At 48.0% G+C, this 24,084-nt stretch overlaps 2 protein-coding genes across 3 annotated transcripts in view; one reads left to right on the forward strand and one right to left on the reverse strand.

The window, feature by feature from the left end:
- Positions 1-13,898, forward strand: part of Plekhh1 (pleckstrin homology, MyTH4 and FERM domain containing H1) — a 50,739-nt gene extending 36,841 nt beyond the window's left edge. Inside the window, exons 13-29 of the mRNA XM_059278902.1 lie at positions 297-383; positions 684-845; positions 1,725-1,805; positions 2,147-2,329; positions 2,901-3,009; positions 3,823-3,935; positions 4,648-4,824; positions 5,119-5,216; positions 5,963-6,140; positions 6,611-6,766; positions 7,806-7,906; positions 8,645-8,786; positions 9,727-9,869; positions 9,981-10,110; positions 11,411-11,497; positions 11,773-11,919; positions 12,365-13,898. Coding sequence (XP_059134885.1) covers positions 297-383; positions 684-845; positions 1,725-1,805; positions 2,147-2,329; positions 2,901-3,009; positions 3,823-3,935; positions 4,648-4,824; positions 5,119-5,216; positions 5,963-6,140; positions 6,611-6,766; positions 7,806-7,906; positions 8,645-8,786; positions 9,727-9,869; positions 9,981-10,110; positions 11,411-11,497; positions 11,773-11,919; positions 12,365-12,520 — 2,250 coding nt within the window. The 3' untranslated portion in view covers positions 12,521-13,898. The remainder of the gene's footprint in view (positions 1-296; positions 384-683; positions 846-1,724; positions 1,806-2,146; positions 2,330-2,900; positions 3,010-3,822; positions 3,936-4,647; positions 4,825-5,118; positions 5,217-5,962; positions 6,141-6,610; positions 6,767-7,805; positions 7,907-8,644; positions 8,787-9,726; positions 9,870-9,980; positions 10,111-11,410; positions 11,498-11,772; positions 11,920-12,364) is intronic.
- Positions 13,899-14,550: 652 nt separating this feature from the next.
- Pigh (phosphatidylinositol glycan anchor biosynthesis class H) lies at positions 14,551-22,896 on the reverse strand. 2 transcript variants are annotated; one of them, XM_059278904.1, is made up of 4 exons: positions 22,637-22,896; positions 17,109-17,318; positions 16,701-16,781; positions 14,551-15,585 (listed from the first exon to the last, which is right to left on the reverse strand). In XM_059278904.1, exons 1-4 carry the CDS (start codon positions 22,814-22,816, stop codon positions 15,493-15,495), a joined length of 564 nt encoding a protein of 187 aa, XP_059134887.1. In that variant the 5' UTR covers positions 22,817-22,896; the 3' UTR covers positions 14,551-15,492. The 2 variants fall into 2 exon arrangements, with proteins under 2 accessions (XP_059134887.1, XP_059134886.1); XM_059278903.1 differs by having other exon boundaries at positions 16,701-16,784; positions 22,637-22,888.
- Positions 22,897-24,084: the final 1,188 nt, after the last annotated feature.

Raw genomic sequence — 24,084 nt, forward strand, 5'->3', positions numbered from 1 at the left:
CTTAGTCAAAGGAGTGTGGTGCCTTTCTAGATCACTAATAACCTAGTAGCTTCTGATCCTATTTTAGAGGCTCACTCTCCTTTCTGAGACCTTTTGAGGCCTGCGTTGGAGGATCTCACGTTCCCAACTATGGCTTTGTTTGGCTAGAAGAAGAATACAGAACAAGTCACTCATTGTACCGTAGCCAGGGAGGCTTGGGAATCACTTTCCACTTTGTGCCTGTAACTTGGAGTAAAAAATGATGATCTGAGAAGCTTTCAGACTCCAGTGTTCTCCTCCTTACTCCTCCTTTACAGAGTGATGTCATCCGGAAACCTCAAGGGCAAGTGGATCTGAACTCCCATTGCCAAATTGTTCGAGGGGAAGGAGCACAGACATTCCAGGTGAGCCTGCTCGCAGCAGCTGGGTTGTAGATGTACAGTGTGGTGTAGGGTTTAGATATGACTGTGATTGAAGCAGAGGTGAGGCAAACATAAGCATGGATGGATGGCTTCATACAAGGAGTAGGATATGACCGTAGGTTGTGGGCATGAGAAAGAAGAGCCAGAGTGAGCGGTGAAGGGAAGAAAGTCAAAAAGGAAAGGAAGGGAGAGCGTAGGTGGCCATTTGGAAGGCCCAGTGGGTTGAAGGATTTGTGTCTTTCATTGGCTCTCAACACCGCCCCCCTCACTGCACCTCCACAGCTCATCTCTGAGAACAAGACCTACTACCTAACAGCAGAGTCCCCCAGCCTCCTGGAAGAATGGATCCGTGTCCTCCAGAGCCTGCTGAAGGTGCAGGTCACTGGACCCCCAGCTCTGCATCAAGGGGGCGCCAAGCCTACCGTGAAGGGCTGGCTGACCAAGGTACAAAACAAGGTGGATCTGGTAGGGAAGCAATGGAAGCCAGGCATGGGAGTGCCCAGAGACGGTGAGCTCTTCCTCCAAGAACTCATCCCAGTGCTTAGCCAGCTGGCTCAAACATGGTCCAGCACACAAAATAATGCTGGTGGTTCTGGAAACAGAGATGGGGGCTGTTAGAATAATTGTTCTCAAGACAGAAGGGAAAGAAATCTTTTCACTTGATGTTTAGGACGTTAGGCACTGCCCCCCACAGTGTAACTAGCTGTGTTAGGATTAACAGTGCAAAGGAAAGGCCTGGGTAAAGCCAGTGGACTGCCATTTGATGACCGGTATATCCCAGGTTTGCCTAACCACATTTTAACCAGGGTTTTCTGGGAAGCAGGGACCCTAGTTAAGTCCAGCAAAGGGAAGTTAACTAGGAAGCATACTAACAGGGTTAGTTATTGTGGGTTAGGTCAGGAACAGTTACTGTGCCCAGCAAACTCGGGGCTCAGACTCCTTCCTTCCGAGCTGCTGCTTCCCATCAGCCCATCCTTCGTCTCTGTGAGTGTTCAGGTGCTGTTCCCTTGTGATTTACAGTACCTTACTTAAGGCTCCAGACTGCCAGGGCCTCTATTTACCTTGCAGCATTCTTACAACTCTGGCCTTTGCCAACTAATGGGTTCTTCCCATATCCATGTTCTGATTTCTTGGATAATCTTTCAGTGGCAGGTCATAGGTCCCTGAGTGGCCCAGTAGTGGCCAGGTTACCACAGGGTACATACTGTGGCATTCTCACTGTGAAAGGAGACCTGACTTTGGCAGTCTTCCCTGTGGCCTGCCTTGGCTGGCCCTGGATTTATTTTAGAGCCCTGGTTCCAATGAAGTCATTTCACTTAACAGGTAAAGCATGGCCACTCCAAGCTGGTCTGGTGTGCCCTTGTTGGGAAAACCTTCTACTACTACCGGAGCCACGAGGACAAGGTATTTCATCGGCCTCCTAACAGGGCCTCCTCCAAACTGTGCACAGTGCACGCCATTGATGGCAGTCCCCAGCCCTGCCTTCTACCACACCAAACCCTACAGCAGATACAAGGGTCAGCTGTCCCGCTCCCTCCAGAGCTTGTGACCTGCATCACAGTCAGTTGGTCCTTTCCAAAGCACAGTATCTGCTTCTGGCCTGGCTGCCATGCTGCAGCGTCCACCTCCTCATCCTGCCCTCCGTCCACATCTATGGTCTCCAGCCCCACACAGCCAAAGCAGTCATAAAAAGGAGACTCCCCTGTCCACCTGCTGTCCTGTTCATGGAAGGTTCATGTCCGCAGAGACCCCTGGGCTGCCTACCTGTGCAGGATGCTCACATAGAGGAAGTAGATCGGTCCTGTGACTCAGACGAAGACTATGAGGCCGGAGGAACTGGCCGGTTGCTCTCCTCACACTGCACCTTGGTGATCCACCCCCCAGAGCACAGCCCCACCTACCTCCTCATCCGCACCAAGCATGAGAAGGTAAGGGAGGAGCTGGACCTTTGTGGCCAAGCTTGGACCTGGGTTCTCATTTCCCTTCTGCCTTTCCGCTGAGGTTTCTAATCAAGTTTATTTCTTCCTGGACACTGAATGGGAATGTTACTTTTGAATAGCTAGTGGATTCATTCCAAGTGACCAGCATCTCTTCATCATGGGCCATGATAGAGTGCCACACACTTGGAAATGTGGGTTGACATCCACCTGATCGTGTCTTTCTCTTTGGAGTGGTGACCTTGACTCATGCTAGCCAAACTAGTGAAAGTCTACTTTTCCCCCTCAAGACAGGGTCTCATAAGCCCAGGCCGACCTTGGGCTTGAGATCCCTCTGCCTCAGCCCCCCAGCTCCTGCTGTGACATCATTACAGGTGCACACCTCGGTTCCCATTTTAAAATTACACACTTCCTTTTTCAGGGGAGTGGCGGGAGTCAAACCCAGAGCCTCACACATTAGACAAGTGCTCTGTCACCAAGCAACACCTCCTGCCCCAAATCCAACTCCTGCCACCACTCTTCCTACCTCATTAGCATCTGATTGTCCCCTGCCCTTTTCCAGGATACATGGCTTTACCACCTCACGGTGGCTGCAGGGGGCAGCAGTACCAAGGTGGGCACTGTCTATGAGCAGCTCATTGGGAAACTGATGGATGGCGAGGGAGACCCAGGTGAGGCAAGAGTGGCCACTACTGCCTGGGCTGAAGGGAGGTGGCCGGGTGCTTATTGGACAAGAAGCGAAGAGAGCACTGTGGTTCCTAAGCAGTGTTAAACATGCCTGGGGGAATTCCCATCCCATGCTCCGGGGCCTCTCTGTCTACTGAGGTAATCACTGTATGTGTGGGACCCTGGGAAACAGACTTTCCAGACAGCTGGGTAAATGTTCTACTCAGTTTAATCTGTAGCTTTGCTAGCTGTGCAGAAGACTTGGGGGTAGAGGGGAGGGCGGGGGAGGCAGCTGGTTAATCTATAATTAAGAGTTTGTTAATAAATGAAGCCTCAGTTTGGAGCAGACTAACCTAATCCTGGGATGTCTGGGGGTCCTTATTTGGCAACTAATTCTCAGGACCCCCATGAACTAACTACCCAGAGGTGCACACCACACATACCTCTTTACTACTGCTCTGAAGGCTGGTCTGTCTCGGGTGGATACATCTGTTCCTCCAACCTGGTACTGCAGGGAAGGCTGTCCCTGCACGCAGACACTTGTGCTCAGAAGCACTCACAGCTTAATCTCCTTGGCCTGGCTGTGCCTGCTCAGCAAAGCTCTGGCTGCCTTCCTCCACAGCCGTGTGAGGGAATGTGCAGTCTGCAGTCCACACTTCCGTGGCCTTCAGTCTGTAGATGATCAACCCAGAAAGACCCGTGTTTCCCAAAGTTAAGCCACTGTCTTCCTTGGGAATCAGAGTTGGGGCTGGTAGGGTAGGAGGCAAGTTCTTTCCTCTGTAGTAACTGCCGCTGCCCTCTGCCTGTGCTCTGTGCAGACTCCCCACTCTGGAGGCACCCCACGCTGTGCTACAGCCGAGATGGGCTGAGCACCTCCCTCACCACCCTGCCCTCCGAGGCGCTGCAGACCGAGGCTCTCAAGCTCTTCAAGGTAACAGTGGAGTGGAGCCCAGGCCTGTTGGCTCTTGGTGCCCACATGTGCTCAGGCTCTGCTTGGCACACCTTGAGTCCATCACGGGAAAGGAGACCTGTGTGGTTATGGGGTGGCCCTAGGGTTGTGGCGAGGAAGAGGAAGTCCCACAGGGTCCCCTTTATGGCTTCCTTTATGGCAGGCCAGGAGGAAGCTCTGGGGCTCTGGGAATGGCAGCCAAAGCTCTCCCTTGAGCTGCCTTCCCCTTCGGGTAACAACAGAAACGGTCCGGTTTGCACGACTTCTGGACGTCAGAGATTCTGATCCAGTTTAGTCTTCTTTGTGCCCATCTGCATTTTCTGACAAACAAAACACAACGCCTTGCTAGGGGCTAGTGTGGTGCTAAATGCCCACAATCACAGCACAACCAGGAGGCAGAGGCAGGACTTGGATAAATGCCAGTCTGTGCTACCCTGTCTTGCAAAAAATGTTTTCTGTGGATACAGGCAGGCTTATGTGTGGCTTGTGTACTGGAAACATCACATTTAAAGAAGGGGCGATTCTGCCCCTCCAGGAGCCCCCTTTAGCCTCACAAGCAGAAGCAGCGCTCCCTCTAGAAAGGGCGGGTCGTCCGTGAACTTGACTCTTCCTTGAGGCCCTGCGGCACAGTGCATGGCCCAAGAATAACCACTGGGCTGCCCCTGCCCGTGCCCACTGTCCATGGTCCTTCCAGTCCTGCCAGCTCTTCATCAACGTGCCCGTGGAGGCCGCCTCAGTGGACTACCACGTGTCCCTGGCACAGACAGCATTGCAGGTCTGCCTTGTTCACCCTGAGCTCCAGAGTGAGATCTACTGCCAGCTCATGAAGCAGACCAGCTGCCGCCCGCCTCAGAAGTACTCTCTTATGCAGGTGGGCACACACTGGGGACACAGCAACTGGCTGGAACCACGTATAAGAGTTGTTTAAGGGGTGGGAGGGTGGTAGCAGGTGCCTGGGCAGGTGTTCTCCGATCCTAGCCCAGGGGCAGCTTCTTGTCCGAGTAGTTTGAGCATGGCTGCCTGATCTGTGCATGGTCAGCATGCGAGTGCTGTCCTGGGCAGTGCCTGACAAGGGAGTTGAGATTCTGGTGTGGAGAAAGAATAGCTCAAAGCTGCAAGAGCAGGATCCCAGCACTCACCCCATACTGCCTGTGTTCCGTGGCAGTGCTGGCAGCTCCTGGCTCTGTGTGCCCCGCTCTTCCTGCCTCAGCATCACTTCCTCTGGTACGTCAAACAGCAGCTCCAACGCCATGCAGATCCCAGGTAAGTGAGAGCATTTCCCTGCCGCCCCTACACTGCTGACTGCCATGTTTCAAAGGGATGAAGGGGGAAGACGAGGTTGGGTTGACGGCATCTCCCCTCAGACTTGCTTGGGGTTGAGAGACTTCACCCATCGCCAGGGACACATGAGCAGGTAGAGATCCGAGCACACTTTAGCTGCTTTGGAAACCAATCCATGTGTCCTTGGGTATCTGGGGAACACTCTCATGTGAGGCCATGCTATCCCAAATTACCCCCAAATGTTTATTCCGTGTGCTTCTGGTTTCTGCGAGTATATCTATCTATGCAGGGATGGGGGTGTAGCTCAGTGGTAGAGCACTTACCTGGCATGTACAAGGCCCTGGGTTAGATCCCCTAGTACTAGTTTAAAAAAAGAAACAAAGAAAAGGCCCATGGCAGCCATGTGCTGCAGATAGGTCCTCAGGGACAAGTTGCAGCTGGTAGGATGGCTCAGTAGGTAAAGGAGCTTGCCGCCAAGGCTGGCAACCTGAGATCAATCCTCAGGAGCAACGTGGTAGGAGAGAACCAACTCCCTCAAGTTGTCCTCTGTCTTCCACAGGTGTGCCTCCTCCCGAAATAAAAATAAATAAAAATAAAAATGTAGTAACATCCCATACTAGTTTTAGGTCCCCATGCCCTATCCAGTTAGTTTTTATCCTGGCTAAGTCTGGGTATGCACCTCAGGGTGCCAAAAGGAAGGAATTCCTACTACTCCTGTCTGTTTTTAGGAGTGAAACTGGCCAGTATGCCACATACTGCCAGCGAGCCGTGGAGCGGACCCTGCAGACAGGAGAGCGGGAGGCCAGGCCATCACGTATGGAAGTGGTGTCCATCTTGCTACGAAACCCCTTCCACCACTCCTTACCCTTCAGCATCCCTGTGCACTTTGCCAATGGGACCTATCAGGTAAGGAAGATGAGCAGGATTCCTACCCCAAGTCTTCCCATATCACTGTCCAGAGACTACTTCTAAGTGCGCTGAGTCTTGTGGACTGTCGGGGTCATAGGCACATCAACCAAAGGGATGGGCCTAGATTTGAGGTGGGAGTGGCATGACTAGTGTGGGGATAGACAAAGGAGCTGGAATCCCAGAGTGCTTTACTATGTGGTGCTTTACAGGTAGGTCTTCTGAACCCACTGCATGAACAAGGAAGCTGAAACATGGCCAGAAAGCAGCCTGAGATAGCACCCTCAGAACACTGACTGTAAAGGAATGACTGGGCCTCTGTCCAGCTCCAGTTTACAGTGGGCAGGCTCAGGTTCCTCTGCACGCGAATGTGGAAACCAGCTGCCTTTGATCTCTTGCCCTCACCCCTGACCACCCCGTGACAGCCCCTTAGAGAGTTTGCTAATTCAGGTGCCTCTTCCCATTCCCAGGTGGTTGGTTTTGATGGCTCCTCCACAGTGGATGAGTTCCTCCAGCGGCTGAACCAGGAGACAGGCATGAGGAAGCCATCCCAGTCTGGCTTTGCCCTCTTCACAGATGATCCTTCTGGCAGGGACCTGGAGCACTGTCTTCAAGGGCGTGTCAAGGTAAACATCCCCCCCCACACACACACACACACATGCAAGCACCTCTTAACTCAGATATAGGTGGTGGGCATAGATCTCATCCAGTATGTGCCTAACTGGCCAGTGGCCTGTCTGGTGTGGAGATCAAGATGACCTCTTCAGGCCAGCATTTCTGTGCCATCCTAAAATGTATCTGTGCATGCAGGGAAAGCTACATGTACCCTTGACTCTGGAGACAAGATCCTCATAGTCCTGTCTCCCTCAAGGGACTATGCAGTATTCAGGGAAAGAGCCTCTTAGCTCAGTGTAAGGACAAGGAGGCCCTGCCGAGACTGCCACCAATTGTATCTGCCCACTTAGGTCAACAGCTATAGTGAAGATCCAGTGGGTGTCATGCTGTGCTCTATCCCCTCCCTAGCTTTTATTCTGTCTGCTATGCTTATAGGTGTATGCCTATAGATCCAATCATAGTTTAGGGAGGTAGGTTCTCATGGGGAAAGCCTTTGAAAGAGACAGTTGATCTGTACAGTGGTCTGGGGCTAGTGCCATGAAGGGATTAAGCATCTGTAGGACTGTACTGCCACACTGGATGGGTGCATTTGGCTCTAGCATCTGCTTCCTTTGCTGTTCTAGAACAAGGGCTAGTCTTTAGCATGCATGAAAAAAAAATTGCCACATATCTTCCTAGTAAATGTATGGGTGGGTACCTGTAAGGCTCTGGTCACGGCAGGCATTTGGGTGTATTTATTGAAAGGAGAATGTGGTGAGTGAAACAGACATGGAGCCATGATGCCATGGACTCCACTGGGGCCTGCCTAGGTCCCCAAGAGGCCAGCCCTCACAGAGCCAATGAGACAGCAGTCCTTTCTTGATGCTCACTACACCCCTGGCGCCATCTTCCTCTCCATAGAAAGGCACCTCCCATCCTGGCAGCCTGAGGCCTCACAGGGCAACCTTCTAGGGACAGAACCCTTACCCAGCTGTGCTTGAGTCCAGCTCTGGCTGGATCTTACTCTCCGCACAAGGGGCTTTTCTGACCTTAGACTTTTGTCTCTTCAAGATCTGTGATGCCATCTCCAAGTGGGAACAAACGCTGAAGGAGCTGCACCCAGGAAAGTCTGACGGTGGGACACGCGTCGTGAAGCTGATGTATAAGAACAGGTCCTGGGAGCTGCCTGAGGGTGGGGTGAACCTGAGGGCTGCCACTGGGCACCAGCTCATCACCTCCAGACATGATGGCTTGTCCCAAGAAGGCAGAGGGGCCTATAATTACCCTGAGTGGCAGTCATCAGGTGGGTTGCAGGCTGGCCCTGCTCCTGCTCCCTCATGAGACTCTAGTAGCTCAGGTGTTCTGTCAGCCTCCTCTGTACTACCTTGCAGACATGTGTATGCGTACATACCACAAAAGCATACCAATGTCATGGGATGGCTGCGTGTTATCTTATGTGAGAGAACAGTTTTGTGTAAGCACCAGATATTTAAGGCTAAAGAATAAAATGTTCCTGTTATCAATTTTAGGACATCCACAAGTACTTTCTACCCATTTAAATAGGAGAAATCTGTCCTAGTATGTCTCCAGGCAAGTAATTTCCATTAGTCTCTTGGAGTCTTACCTCATCCAGACCCTAAGAAGCTGTGATCTCAGGGACCAGATTCCTCGTGTAAAATGCAGAGTCTAGTGGTGTGTTCAGAACTGACCACCTGTTCCTGCGGTGAGACCCGCATGCCCACAGCTAGGTCAGGCCCGGCTACGGGTTTCTTGGGTGGTAGAAAAGAGGCTTACAGATGGCAGGAGCCGTTATCTTCACTTTAGGGATGGAGGTAAGGATTCAGAGGAAGCCTTCTCGTTCTTGTTTGGGGGACCAGCTGAGACCCGGCTTCTTACTGTCTTCCCTATAGACTATACTTTCGAAGTCAAGTCAAGGGGGAGACGGAGCGAGAGCGTCTGCTGCTTGCCTTCCAAACCAGTGGAGAAATAGTGGCAGGAAGATTTCCAGTCACCAAGGAGCTAGCTCTCGAAATGGCTGCCTTGATGGCCCAGGTAAGTTTCTTTTGTTAGAAACACCGTGAGACCTCACAGGAGACTGCAGATCCTGGGGCAGCAATGAGAGGCGCTCTGCAGTACGGAGAGCTGACTCCCTGCTCACCACACACAGAGGCTGTGTGAGAATGGGGCTGGGGACTGGAAAACTGGCCTTAAGTCTCAGTCTTCCTCCAGTGTGAGAGCTTGGCTAAGCCACTTCTTAGTGCTTCAGTTTTCACGTGTGTGTGTGGAAAATACAATCCCTCCCTGCCTCCAGGTTGGTGGATGTGACACAATGCACGTGATAACTTTACGAACCACCCCACATTCTAAGTAGGAAATGAGGAAGAGCACACATTCAGAATGATTCTCCTTTGTATTCCGTCAGGCGGCTATCTGCATGGTGTCTAGGATACTTCCATGGTTCCTGTAAGAGCAGATTTATTCAGATGTGGTGGCACACACCTGTAATCCCAGCACTTGGAGAGCTGAGGCAGAGTTGGCATAAATTCAAGTCCAGTCTGGGTTCCAAGCCGGCCTGGGCTACATGGTGGCTGGTCATAATTATAATCATCAATATGAATACTACAGCAAGCCACACGCTTTCATCTCCACTTAGGAGAAGGAAGTTGGCACTCAGTTTAAATAACTTGGACAAAGACACAAAACTGCTAAGTGGCAGAGCTGATGCTTGGGCTAGCTTCTGACACCAGGCCCTCTTCTGTCCTCTACAGTCTGTGGCAACTTCCCTTCAAGCATTTAGCTAAAAATGAGAGCTGATCTAGACGATTTAATATTCTAGGACCCTAAGGATGCTTCTCTAGTGTCTATGAAACATGGGATAGATTCTTACCATCGTTAAGTGATAAGCAGCAGTGATGTGGTAAGGGCTTGATTACTTCTTGAACAGCAACCCCATCACCCCCGAACTTGTGACTGTTCTCTCTTTCTACCTCAGGTGGAGTACGGGGACTTGGAGAAGCCTACTCTGCCAGGTCCTGGGGGCACACCTCCTGCCAAAGCTCAGCATCTCCTCCAGCAGGTCCTCGACAGGTTCTACCCAAGGCGCTATCGAAATGGCGCACCCTCTGAGCAGCTGAGGTAGGCTGGAGGCCAGGTCTTACAGAGGAAGCCTGTGGGGGAACCTCAGGGCTATGATGAAAGCAGGTGGGCTCTTCACCAACACCATTTCTTTCCGTCCACCCGAACCAGGCACCTGGCAGATACGATGGCCACCAAGTGGGCAGCATTACAAGGCTGCACCCCTTCTGAGTGCATCCGCATCTACCTGACTGTGGCTCGGAAATGGCCTCTCTTTGGTGCCAAGCTCTTTGCTGCTCAGGTGAGTGACGGGAAAAGGAATTAGCAAGCCCCCCGAATGCTCTTTCTCCTGGAGCTTCCTTCCCTTCTCTGCTCATGTGGCCCTCAGTCCAGTCTGCAGCCCCCGCCTCACTGTCCAAGCCCGGAGCTGCCATCTCCCCACCCACCTCTGCTGCTCCAGGGTTCCCTGGTCCACCGTGGAGTTACAATTCCTTGGTTATCTTCAGGCTTCCTTTACTGACTCGGCAGTGCTTCTCCTGCCGAGTTGACAGGCTCAACTCACTCACACGGGAGGGTTCAGACTTCAGTCGGAAAGGCAACACAGTGTAAACCTAAACACACTCCTCTCTACCGGCCACCCAAAAGCCCAGAAGTAGAGAGAGGGACCACCCAGGGGAGTCAGACTCTCAGACCACAGTTACTTTCACTTCTGCATGAAGGCCAAGAGGCAAACAGTAATTTCAGCTGGAAGTTTTCCTTAGTAGGTGTCTGGTATGCATGAACTTCACAGATAATCACAGGCATTACCCTGTGACCAGACATTATAATCAGACATTGAGACTGGATCTAGGTCCTCATCATTGCAGCTACAGATCAGATAGTGGACATCCACTCATCTAGCACAGACAGATAGGTTGTTGAATACATAATATTTCTAGTTCTAGCTGTTTAATGTTACAAAAAAAGAACAAGGGCTGGGGAGATAGCTCATAGGACCTGGGTTCTTCCATAGGACCTGGGTTTGATTCCCAGCCCCCATATGGTGGCTCACAACTGTCTGTAATTTCAGTCTCGGGGGATCCAACATCCTCTTCTGGCTTCCTTGGATACAGGCACACATGTGGTACACAGACATAACATGCAGGCAAAACAACCATACATACTAAATATAAATTTTAAAAAATTTAAAGAAATGAATAAATCCGTCCCTTTTCTTCAGGAGGCTTTCCAACTAGTGGGAATAGAACAATCGGGGAGTTGTGCATTATTCTTCATACTCACTTTTCTTTTCAATCTTTCTAAGCAACATTAATCTACTCTGTTTAATTTTGGGGATAGGCTGGAGACCAAACCAGGACCTTGAACATGCTAAAAATACTCCTGCCCCCTCAAGCTATACCTCCAACCTGCGTGCGTGCGTGTGTGCGTGTGCGTGCGTGTGTGTTCCTGCCACAACATTCCCTATGCTGTATAAATGCTACTTTCTGTTTTCCACAATGACGTGATGGCCCATCACTCTCTGGACGTACCTTCTTCCTCAGAAAGCACTTACATTCAGAATCTCTAACTGTGGGTCTGATAGGCTTTTTCTGTTTCTGCAGCCTGACCAGCCGTCTTCTAAGGAGAAGACTCTGGTGTGGATTGCTGTGAATGAGGACGGTGTCAGCATCCTGGACCACCACACTATGGTATGAGAGGAAAAGGCTGTTTCCAATCCTTCTTGTCTTATCTTCTCTGCTCTGGACTTAAGAGGCCTGAACTAAGTGGCCATGGTATGGTCCCCCTCTTTCTAAACTCTGCCCCAGCAGTGCTGTCCTTTAGTCTAGACAAGGTGTATAAACATCAGGATTTAACTCTCCAAATTAGCACCACTATGGGGTTTTCCTTTCCTGGTAAAGGCTCCCTGTGTCTAGAAGAAACAGGTATGGAGTTTCCCCTGAACTCATTTGGCTCCTCTCCACAGCAAGTGCACATCACTTATCCCTACTCTTCAGTGACAACGTTTGGTGGCTGCAGGGATGACTTCATGCTTGTGATTAGATCCATTCCAGACCAGAGCTCTGGAAAAAGCCACATTGACAAGTTGATCTTCCGAATGCCTGCTCCCAAGGTGGGTCTGACAGCTGCTCCTACAATTTACTCTGGCCTGGTGTGATGTGGTGAGCTTGGTGCTTAGAGAGGAAGCTCTGGACAGGCTCTGCCCCACACACAATCGTTGGCCTTGGTGTGTGAGCAGCATGCCAAAGGGTTCAGGTGGAGTAGCATCTCACTACTGAGCTGGCACCTGCTGGGAACTACCTGCTTCAGCCATTGGCTGCTGTCCCTCCTTTCTTCAGGAGGGTATTGTGCATCTCAGAGACTCTCTAGGCCAACAGAGGTACATTTTACTGGGCCTCTAAACATCACAGCAGTCTCTTTGGGGCTTTTCTCCCGAGTGAGCAGTTTAAGAGAGAAAGCAGAGCCCAGGAAGGCTATGTGTACCCAATGTTATAGCCAGTGAGAAAATCAGCGTTCAAAACAAGGCTAGTTCCATTTCTTCATTTCTCTGTCCTCAGATCACAGAAACTACCTTCATGATGGCCAGCTACATGAACCACTGTTCTGCAACTGTGAACCTACCCACCAGGCTGCCTGTAGCCCGCCAGCCCCGAGACCTGGATGGACAGTTCTTCCCTTCTGTTTCCTGCACTAAGGGGCCAGCTTTGCTGTGAACGTTCCCCCCACCCTTGTCACCACTGGTGCCTCTGGGGTTAGATTTCTATCCTGGAGCATACTACTACTGTGATGGGTCTAATGACCCCTCCCCAGACTGTTCTGTGAAATGTAGATTTCAGGGTCCTTGAAACCTTTGTACCCTTTAGGTGCCTTAGCTTTTAAGGCTCAACATTTTAAAATCCAGACCCAACATCAAAACCACTTACTTCTTTTACAAGAATACTGACTCTGGATGCTACCTGATTCTAGATTGAGACAGGGATGGCCCATAGTTACCAGGGCAGTGGTACTGTATTTGGGGCTTCTGCACTGATACTCAGGGAAGCTCTCTTTTTATATTATACGTGGTCCTTATGTGGGGGCTTATACTTGAACTTTCCCGAACATCCCTGAACAAAATAGGACTAAAATTCCTAACTCACCTAAACTTTGGCAGATGCCTACAAATCTCTAAAACTGGACAACTTTCCTAAATGGAAATACTGGCAGAACTAGAGAAAAAATGACAAGCTTCCCCCTCCTGGTGAGGAGGCATTTGCTATCCCCCTACTGGGGGCAGGGGGCAGCAGCTCTAATCTTCCCAGGACAGCACACTATTCCTGTTAAGAGTCAAGCCTTTTCTCTCACACTGGACTAGCACAGGAGGGACAGAACCAGGCTGCACCTCCCTGTGTCATTTTAGGCCCGACAGGGATGAGTGAAGGCTGTGCTCACTACTGAAGGACGAGGTAGTCATTATCCCCCATCCTCTGAAAGACCAAGCATGTGAGTTTTGCTTGTTGCTGCTCTACGAGGCCAGGAGACAACACACCGGGAACACTAAAGACCCCTCCATTCCCGGAAGGCCGGACTGCTCACCAACACTTCTGGTAGATACCTTCTGGAAATTAGTTGGAAGCACAGAACATGTATATAATATTTGCCCTAGTAATATGTGAAGTAGAAAGTTTCTTTCAACTTCTGTCTTCCTGAGAACATCATAATCCCTCTCAACTCAGACTTTCTAATTGATTTTGATGAAGATGACCTTTATCTCCACCTTCTCCCAAAAAAAATAAAATAAAAACCAAAAGTTCATACTTTGATTTTCCAACATATGAAAAAAAAACTAAGTTTATTGTGCAGCTCTAAGGCAGTTCTATCATCTCCCAGTAACATGGATGAGGAGATGGGATCAGCCCCCAGGAAATAAGCCTTTAACCCAACAGTGTGTGTGACATACACTACAAAAAACTGCAAAGCCCAAATTACTTTGTCCAGATGCCTCAGCTGCTGTAATCTTCCTTTTCTCATCCTTTGAACTGACAAGGACTTTAAAAAGCCTAAACAAGCCTGACTTGCAAGGCAGGCAGCCATGTCTGTTCCAGCCCCAACTAGAACTGGGGTTCTAGTCGACACAGGTCTACCTCAAGCCACATCACTATAGGTCCTGGACCACTCCTTCAAGGCCAGTGTGAAAGGCAGAGTGAAGTTCCAGTGGGCCACATCCCAAGTGGCCCTGAAAGCCAAAAAGGATGTGATCTACTCTCGAATTGCTTTTGTGAATAGAGTTCCAAAGAATGGAACTGTTTGCACTAGACTTGGAGGTCAGATTAGCTGCCTCCTTTTCTCTCTCTTTAAATTTTCTTCCTCTTCTCATTCCTTCCCTTCCTTTTGAAGACAGGGTCTCACTAGGAAGTCCTGGCTGTCCTGGAACTCACTATGTAGACCAGGCTGGCCTTGAACTCAGAGCTCCACCTGCCTCCCGAGTGCTGGGATTAAAGGTGTGCACCACCTAGCCCAGCTCCTCTTCTCCTTCCTGAGCTCTAGGAATCTAAGAAACTGCCTTCTTTATCCTTTAACATGACAGTCCCATGTCTGGGAACCAACATGAAATCTCTCTCATCTAAGCCCTCTTGGCCAAAGCAGCTTTTGAAGCAATAGAAAATACCAAGTAACAGGAAGGTACTAATATGCTTGACACCCATGGCTGAAATGCTATGTATTCTTGTCAATAAAAAGCTGTCAGTGAAACAGGCAACTACTATGTGTTTTGGATATTTATTTATTTTAGAATTTGAGACAGTGCCTCACCATGGAGCCCAGGCTGGCCTCAAACTTTCAATCCTCCTATTGACACCTCCTGGGTGCTGGGATTACTGGCATCCACACCACCCCTCGCTAAGCCATGGATTAAGAATCATCCTGCACAGATCATAGGAGCTAGGTGGACAGAGGCTAGCCCTGTAAAGCATTTTACTCCTGCTAATTCATACATAAGAAAATGTGACTTATTTTTTTTCCCTAGCTTTTAGACAAGAGTTCATGCAGATGGAAATTATTCTTTTCTTGTAGAATCTGGTACCACTCTCAATAGTCCATAGATTTTTAACACAAATATGAATGTGCTTAGAAATTTCACCGAGTGCTCTTCCTGTATATTATCTTTGGGGGGGTGCAGGGGAACAGTCCTCACTATGTAGCCCTGGATGGCCTCAAACTTGAAATCACCTGCTTCTGTCTCTTGAATCCTGGGGTTAAAGGCATGTGCCACTATCCCTGGCCTAGTGTCAAAATCCTTAAGGTCTCCCCTTGATTAGTAATGTAGATAAAACCTATAAGGGTAACTTTATTTCTTTATTTATTTTTGAATTTTCAAGACAGGGTTTCTCCGTGTAGCTTTGGAGCCTATTCTGGAACTCACTCTGTAGACCAGGCTGGCCTCTAACTCACAGAGATCCGCCTGGCTCTGCCTCCCGAGTGCTGGGATTAAAGGTGTGTGTCACCACTGCCCAGCAGGGTAACTTTATGAGACATCAAAATACTGAGTCAAGTTCCAGCTGCCTCCTCTATGGCTGAGGTCTACTCATCCATTTTGAGTCCCAGGACTGTGTCCACTAATGGTTTTTACAGTACAGAAAATAAACCAGCCACTATGGTTTAGGAGTCCTCTCCCATAAAGACAACAGTGGTCTCTGAATGCTGAGATTCATGGGCTTGTTGATGTGGCTTTCTGGTGTGCCAGAATCTCCTGGCAGCTCCTGTATACTTCAATCAAGCAGTCCAACCGGGGCTTGGCACTCTGAATTCCAAAGGGGAGAAATGCAGAGTCAAGGAGAATAGAAGAAGAACCCACCTCAGCCTCCATCTCCCACATACACCATGGTACCACAGTGAGCTAAGAGACACAAGGTCAAGCCTCCGAGCACTTTGCTGGGAAGTCCCCAAATCTGGCCTTCGTGGGAAATAAAAAGACAGCTTTTTTTGTTTTGTTTTGAGACAGGGTCTCTCTGTGTATCTTGGCTGTTCTGGAACTCACTATGTAGACCAAGATGGCCTCAAACTCAGAGATCTGCCTGCCTCTGCCTCCCAAATGCTAGGATTATAGGCGTGCAAAATACAGCTTTTAGCCTGACAAAATTATATGACGGTGAGACAGACTATCTCAAAAAGTGTTACAAGTTGTGAAATACACCTCAGAGACAATATGGGCAGTTTACTATGTACATTCTGAAAAGATTTTGTATTATAAAATGTAACATAACTAAAATTAAAAGACAAGGCACAGAATAGGAAAATTATATGTAGAAAGTCTATTTAATAAATGTTTACTATTCAAACAGCACAAAGTTATTACAAATGTATAACTGATTTCTAGGTTCTACTCAGCTGGAGGAAACTGACAGTTTAAAACCAAGAAGATTACAGGCTTGTGCCACCAGTCACTTTTATTGTAAAATCAAAAGAAAAGATAATCTAGACATTATTTAAACCTAGCAATAAAATAGTTAAATAAACAAGATAATAGAATAGAACATAATCTTTTAAAATAAGTATACTGGCTGTGATAGAAAACACAGACAGACAGACAGATATAGATAAAATATCTCAACCTCGCTAATATCAATGTAAAATCATACAATGGTAGATTGACAGACAGAGTAGAAGAATGTGATTTGTAAGCAGAAGTGGTTATATGATTGATAATAGTCTTCTCTAAAATTTTTATGACTTACTAATATTTTTTAAAGTGTATCCTCATCAAAGAGGGGGCTCCTGAGATCCAAAAAGATCCTAACTTTTACTCATCTCCAGTACTCTGACAACAGAAAGTCAAGTCCAACTGAACAAAAGGGGCATGGGTGAGCAGACAGAGAAAAAGGATTTCACAGGAGAAAGGAAGAATATTGCACTCACCTGGAAGACAGGAACTACTTGGGATATCTCCTGTGGCTTTGCTGGATCCTTCAATAAAATGCAGAGGTAGTAAATCACCTTCTGCTGTAAGAAAAGACACCAGACAGAGGGCTCAGTGAAACTCGCCTTGTTTCTTTTTTCTTCAAGGGAAGACTAAAATCCTTTTCACAAATTATCTAAGTAGTGAAATATTTGACAACTTCTGAAGTAGAAAAAAGTTTATTTTCATTCTTTATTTTTATTTTATATATAAAAAAATCTTTTTGTTTTGTTTTTTACTGAGACAGGGTCTTACTATGTATCCCTGGCTAGCCTGGAACTTGCTATGTACACCAGTTTAGATCCCAGCACACTCCATGAGCTGACTGCCTCCTCTGGAGAGCCCAGAGCTACCACCTAAACACTTACCATGTAAATAGCCTCATTGATGATAACATCCTTGACCTTGTCCATCTCTATGAAGGTGGTACTTTCTTTGCCTGAAGCATAGGATGAAGTCATCTGGATGCCAAGTGAATCGATGATTAATAGAGTCTCCTGATCAATCTTCACAAAGTGGAGGTAACCAAGCAGGCCTATGATGGTGATGAAGATGGCAGCAGAGAGGATCATGCTATTCTGAAAAGAGAGCCAGACAGGCAGGAAGATTACCAAATGCTCCTATGCAAGTATTTACGCCACACAGCGTGTCAAACGGACAATGGGGGAGAAGGCCTTTGCTCTGGTCACTATGCTGTGAGGTGAATAGATGAGGGAAAATGCATGAAGGGGAAATCACTTTCTCTTGAGCTCCTGAATTGTTTGAACAGCACGTAGAATGAAAAGGATCCAGACTACTAATGAATAGGTCTGGGAAGCTCCCAGCAAAACATCTGCCATCTCATGTATCTCAGAAAATCTTCCCAAAATTACAACTTAAGGACCCAGAGCTTTCCCTCTCACATTCCCCCTGCAAAACATATGGCACAAAACTGCAGACAGCAACTGTGAAGTGCTCAGCACAGGAGCAGATGCTAACCCCTGAATGATAAATAGCCACTTACATTTTTTCCTAATTTTGGAATAAATTTTGATTGGTTTACAAGTGGACACATGTTGCAACCCTGGCCAATGAGATGTGGTAGTCAGAGTCTACGGAAGAGGCCAATTTATTAATTATATTTTTTAAAAGATGAGTAGAAAAATAGAGAAAGGTAAGTAAGCGGTGCTGGGGAGGTGCAGAGGGCATTAAGATGAAAGCATCCAGGAATAGCCTATAAGGCAGGACTTAACTGGTGCAGAGATTTATTAGAAGGTTAGTGGTTTCTGGTGGGTACACTCTTCCACAAAGACAGCCAGGCTGAGGACTGAGAGTACACTGGGGGCATCTGTGTGAGAGGAGCCAAGGAACAAGAACTCAAACAGGGCAGGAGCCTGGAGGCAGGAGCTGATGCAGGGCCATGAAGGAGTGCTGCTTACTCGCTTGCTCCCCATGGCTTGCTCAGCCTGCCTTATATAACTCAGGACCACCCAGCCAAGGTTACCCCTGTGAGACGGGTCCATGCACATCAATCATCAATCAAGAAAAAATGTACCACAGGCTTCCCATGGGCCAATCTGGTAGGGGCATTTTCTCAAGTGAAGTTTCCTCTCCCAAAATGACTCGAGTTTCTGTTGTTGACATTAAAAACTAACCAGCACACCTAGAGTCAGTAAAATTCAGTAACTCTGGACCACATTCAAGAAGCCAGGAAGTGCTGGGCGGTGGTGGCGCACGCCTTTAATCCCAGCACTCGGGAGGCAGAGGCAGGTGGATCTCTATGAGTTCGAGGCCAGCCTGGGCTACCAAGTGAGTCCCAGGAAAGGCGCAAAGCTACACAGAGAAACCCTGTCTCGAAAAACCAAAAAAAAAAAAAGAAGCCAGGAAGTGTCTTGCTCTTTGTACCCATGAGCCCCCTTTAGCTTGACTCTAATCAGACTCAGATTCTAAGTAGTCTACAACCTCAGCATCTGTCTTTAATGGGCTTGGACTGCTCTGTCAGTCAGGAATTGTGCTGAGTAAGAGAGGTCATCACATGCACTGTATCAGATCACAATGTCCTTTGGAGCAAACCCCAGTGACTAAATACCCTCCACAGGCCCCATCTCTTAAGATTTCCACATTTTGTTTTGTTGTTGGTTTGTTTCTGTTTTTTTAACAAGAGACTTAGGAGGATATAGCAAATCTAAACTGTAGCATTCTGCAATATACCTTCCGCAATAATGCTAACTGGACAAGTATGATGGTGCATGCTTTTAATACCAGTACTGGGGAGATAGAGGCAGATGGATCTTTATTCCAGGCCAGCCAAAGCTGCATAGTGAGACCTTGTCTCAAAATAAAACAAAACCCAGCCAGGCATGGTGGTGCACTCCTTTAGTCCTAGCGTTCCGGAGGCTAAGACAGGCAGATCTGTGCGTTTGAAGCCAAAGAAGGCTACACAGTGAGACTCTGTCCCTAAAAAACAAACAACAACAGAGAACAAAAAACAGGCTGGAGAGACAGCTCTCCACTAGCTGCTCTTCCACAATCTCCAGCACTCACACAGTAGCTCACAACTGTCTGTTATTCCAGTTCCAGGGGATCTGACACCCTCTTCTGACCCCCTCAGGCACCAGGCACATATGTGGTACACAAACATACAGGCAAAACACCCATACACATAAAATTTAAATAATAAAGACAAAAAGAATATGGGACAGAGACCTACAAAGCCTAAAATATTAATTTGGCCTTTTAAAGAAAAGGCTTGCTGACTTCTGTTCAGATAGTTATTTTTGGCTGATAAATAGGAGTTAGAGCTAGGCCTCTGATGACCCAGAAACATCTAGTTTCAAGTAATTAACTTCCAGGTGTAGGGCAGTGTCTTGTAAACAGTCCAAATTGAATAAGCATTATGGAAGAAAGGCAAGATAAAACCGAGCCCTCTACAGGTTTATTAGATGCAAGGTTGAAACACAAAAGAGTCTAGAATACTGTGTTACTGATTGTAAGTGTCAAAAGAAGGGAGTGGAAAAGGAGAAGGGGCAGAGGGAGAGAGAGGGCTGGAGGGGCATAAAAGGACAGAGAAGGAAAAAGAGAGGGACAGACAGAGAGAGATGGAAGCACACAGGACTGTTCCATGAAGACTTCCAAGTGAGCAGGACCTCATGAGTGCAGAGAAGGTAGTCCACACTGAATGGGTACACTTTGCTGAAGGACTGAAGCCCCGCAGATTGGAATAATGTTCACAGAACTGTGAATTTGAAAGCAAGGAGCATGACAGGATGAAGAACAGTAAATGCTTAGGAAATTCCACCCACTCAGCTGTTCAGATAATCCCTCAAAGTCCATTTTTCTGGGTAAATTCTAACAATGCACTATTCATTTGAGTCAGGGGTAAGCCACATGTTTGAATGTCTCCTTTGAGAGTTCTTTTCACTGCAGATATTCATTACCTTCATGAACGATTTTGAATAGCAGCAAAGATCTGAAATTTTGACACACAGAGCCCCGGGGAAGTGTTGGATGTAAGGGAGCATGTATGACTTCTGCACTTGGGGGACATTAGGGTAAACGTGCATGAGAGAGATGAGTACAGTAGGGAGCTGGCATAACCAACTTTGAGCTGGGGGTGGTATACACATCTGTAATTCCAGCACTTGACAGGGGCTGAGACAGGAGGATGGAGAGTTTGAGGACAGCCTAGGCTACATAACAAGGCCCTGTGTCTCAAAACAAACCAACAAATAACAAACATAACTGCCTGAGATCTGTTAGACTAAAGTACAGTGGGAAGGGATTTCAAAGTCAAGCAGCTCTAGTTTTGAAGCCCAGATCTGCCACTTTGCCAATATCAAGACTATTACTCTTTTATTACTCTTTCTGAACCTCTGTTTTCTTCTACGGTTGAAGTAAGAAATTGAGCAAAAGAGCTGGCATGCTGGGCATTTAATAAACATCTGTTCCTCCTTTCAGATAACTGCATAGGTATCTGGAACTTAGGCTAGCATTAGAAATTCAACTGGGCATGATGATGGATCCCCTTAACATCAGCACTAGGGAGAAAGAGGCAGGTGAATGTCTGTGAGTTTGAGGCCAGTCTTGTCTACATAATGAGTTCAAACCTGCCAGGGTTACATGGTGAGACACTAATGCCCCTCTGCTGTGGAATAATCCTTCTGCACACTGTGAAAATGTGTTGCTCTCATTGTTAATAAAGAGCTGATTGGCCCATAGCTAGGCAGGATTTTTGGGGCAGAGAGAATGCTGGGAAGAAGAAAGGCGGAGTCTGAGGAGTCCAGGGCCAGAAGCAGAAGCAACATGGGAAGTTCACAGATGAGGTAAACAAGCCTGGGGCAGCACATAGATGAATAGAAATAGGTTGATTTAAATTGTAAGAGCTGGTTGGAGATGAGCCTAAGCTATCGGCCAAACATTTATAATTAAGTCTCTGTGTGGTTATTTGGGAGGGACTGCCAGGACACAGAGAAACTCCATCTACACCCCTCCCCCTCCCAAAAAAAGAATAAAAATTCAACTATATTATAAATTTGGGGGGAGGGTTAGGTCAACTTAATAACTTCAACTGACCTGTGAAAAAACTTTTAGAAACAAATTAGGGTCTTTAAAATATACTATTTATTTATATGTTTTGTTTTGTTTGAGACAGGGTCTCACTGTGTAGCCCTGGTTGTTCTGGAGCTAGGGGTGTAGACTGATGTAGATCAGGCTGGCCTCGAACTCACAGAGATGCTCCTGCCTCTGCTTCTCTAGTGCTGGGATTAAAGGTGTGCACCACCACACCCAGCATACCATGTATTTATTGTGTGGAAGTCAGAGGACAATTTTTGGGAATCGGTTCTTTCCTTCCATCATGTGGGTTCTGGGGCTTCAACTAAGGTCATCAGGGAGGCAGCAGAAGCCCTTACCTGCTGAGCCATCCCCATGGCCCTAAATTAGTGGTCTTAATTTCATCTATTTCTATGTAAATTATTATGCTCTGCTATATGCTTCGATGGTATAAAAGCTAATGGGCCAGGTGTGATAAAATACAACCTTGATCCCAAAACTAGGGAAGCGGAAGCAGGCTCTACATAGCTTGGCCTATAATCCAGTTTCAGGCCAGCCTAAGTACTACGTATACTGAGACCCTAAAAAAAAAAAAAAAAAAAAAAAAAAAAAAGAAAGAAAAAAAAAGCGAATGGATGTTCTAATAAAAACAATACGCAAATTACAGAACAAACAATAGACAGTTCTGGTGTACTTAGCTCTGGCGAGACTACACCTGGAATAATATATTCATTTCAAGGCATTGTACAGGGAACTAGAACTCATCCTGAGCAAGGGCCAATTGGAAGATTCTTTTTACTTGAGAACTGTCACAAACTCACAGCATTTGACCTTCACAATATTATGAAACATTAATGCCATTTTAGACATGTGAAAAATGAAGCTCAGAAAAAAAAAAAAAAAAACAAAACACTAGAAAGTCCAGAAACCGAGCACAGGAAACACGCATGTCTTAAGTCTGGCCATTCTTTAGAGAGTGCACTTAAATCGGGGAAGGGTTGGGAGAGGGGAGGTAGTTTACATGGCTTTGAAACGCAGAGATTAGGAAGAAACAGAGCGCTCCTTCCGTAGACACACGTGCACAGCTGTGCGGGCCAAAAGCACTTTTCTGGAATCCAGTGCTAAGCTGGGTATCAGGGGCACTGAGGAGTGATGGAGGAGGAGCACGCGCTGACAGTTCTCGGAGGAGGTGCGCTCTGGGGATGGGCAGGGCAGCCACCCACCGAGGGAGAACGTGGGGAGAACAGTCCAGCCCCGGGACGGCGTCCCGGATCCAGGGAGTCCCCCCACTCCGGCCCGGGTCCACGGGTGAGCCCCGAGACCTTTTAAAGCCGGCCGCCTGCGAGGGCCGAGCGCCGGCCTTTACCTCGCACAGGGTGAAGAGTCCGTAGGCCGTCAGCCACACGGCGCAGGTGACCGCGGTGAGCGAGCGCAGCGATAGCCGAGCCGAGCTGAGGCCGAACTCGCGGCAGTACGGCGAGTAGTAGCGGCGCCGCAGGGCCAGGCGCCCGCCGCAGATGTCCGAATAGCTCTTCTCGTCCTCCATGGCCGCGGGCGCCCGGCGGTGGCGCCGCTCTAGCCCACCAGGAGGACCGACGTCTCGCTGGCTCCGGACCCTTCCGGAAGCGGCTCGGCCCCGCCCGCCACACGCTCCGCGCAGCCGCAGTTGCGCACCGAGAGCAGGGCTACTAGGGTTTTGAAGCTGGTTCTCCCGGTTTGTCCCTAGCCCAGACTCTGCAGATTCGTGGCACCAAGTTTTGGACAGATTAAGACCGCTGTTCGCTCGACTGACTCATTTATATTGCTACGCCAGAGTGAGCCCCAAGAAAGGGCCCACAGGTATATTCATTCATTTCACGCATTCATTTCCTTGCGAAGGCATTTTAGGTACTGAAGATCCCTGTCCCCACATAGCTTCTTTTCCAGTAGGAAAAAGCATTGTGGCTGTAACTTAAAATGGTATTATTAGCAAAAATGTTCAGACCGGTAGAGAAGGACTGGGCAACCTAAAATAAAGGTCTCATCACTAAACCTAAAAGGATGAGGGCCACGCTGGTCTGGGGATGTTGGGGGAGAAAGCCTCCAGAAAGAAAAAAAGGACCAGGAAAAGGCAAAGCTCGGAGGCTGGAACAAGATTAAGTCACAGGAATCAAAAAAACTAGAGTGGCTAGTATGCACAGGAAAACAAATTAGGAACGTAGGTAGGACTAAGATTCGGGTTTGGACTGGACAGATGGCTCAGCTGTTAAGAGTATGTTAATTAATCCCAAAGATAGGAAGAGAAAGACCACAGACACAAACATCATGGCCACATTAACTAAAGCAAACAGTTAAAGCCAGCTTTTTGGAAAATTCACCTACAGGGCTGCCTCCCCCTAAGGCAGGGTTCAAGGGTCATTGTGGGCTGTGAGGAAGACAAGGCTTTTATAGCTCAAGAGTGGGGGTTTCCAAATGGGGGATTTGGCAGACAAAATAGGTGGGATTACAGGAGCAAGACATAAGCATAACAAGTTAGTCCCTCCTGAAACAAAGGTAAGGTCAAAAGATGCTCATATAACCCTTTGAAACAAAGGTAGGTTTGCAAGACAGTTACAAACAACTTTTTTTGTTTGTTTGTTTGTTTTTTGTTTTTTCGAGACAGGGTTTCTCTGTGTAGCTTTGCGCCTTTCCTGGAACTCGCTTTGGAGACCAGGCTGGCCTCGAACTCACAGAGATCCGCCTGGCTCTGCCTCCCGAGTGCTGGGATTAAAGGCGTGCGCCACCACCGCCCGGCCACAAACAACTTTTTCAAACAAAGACATGATTGCCATTCCT

This window comes from Peromyscus eremicus, chromosome 14 (assembly GCF_949786415.1).
Source record: "Peromyscus eremicus chromosome 14, PerEre_H2_v1, whole genome shotgun sequence".
Lineage (NCBI taxonomy): Eukaryota > Metazoa > Chordata > Mammalia > Rodentia > Cricetidae > Peromyscus > Peromyscus eremicus.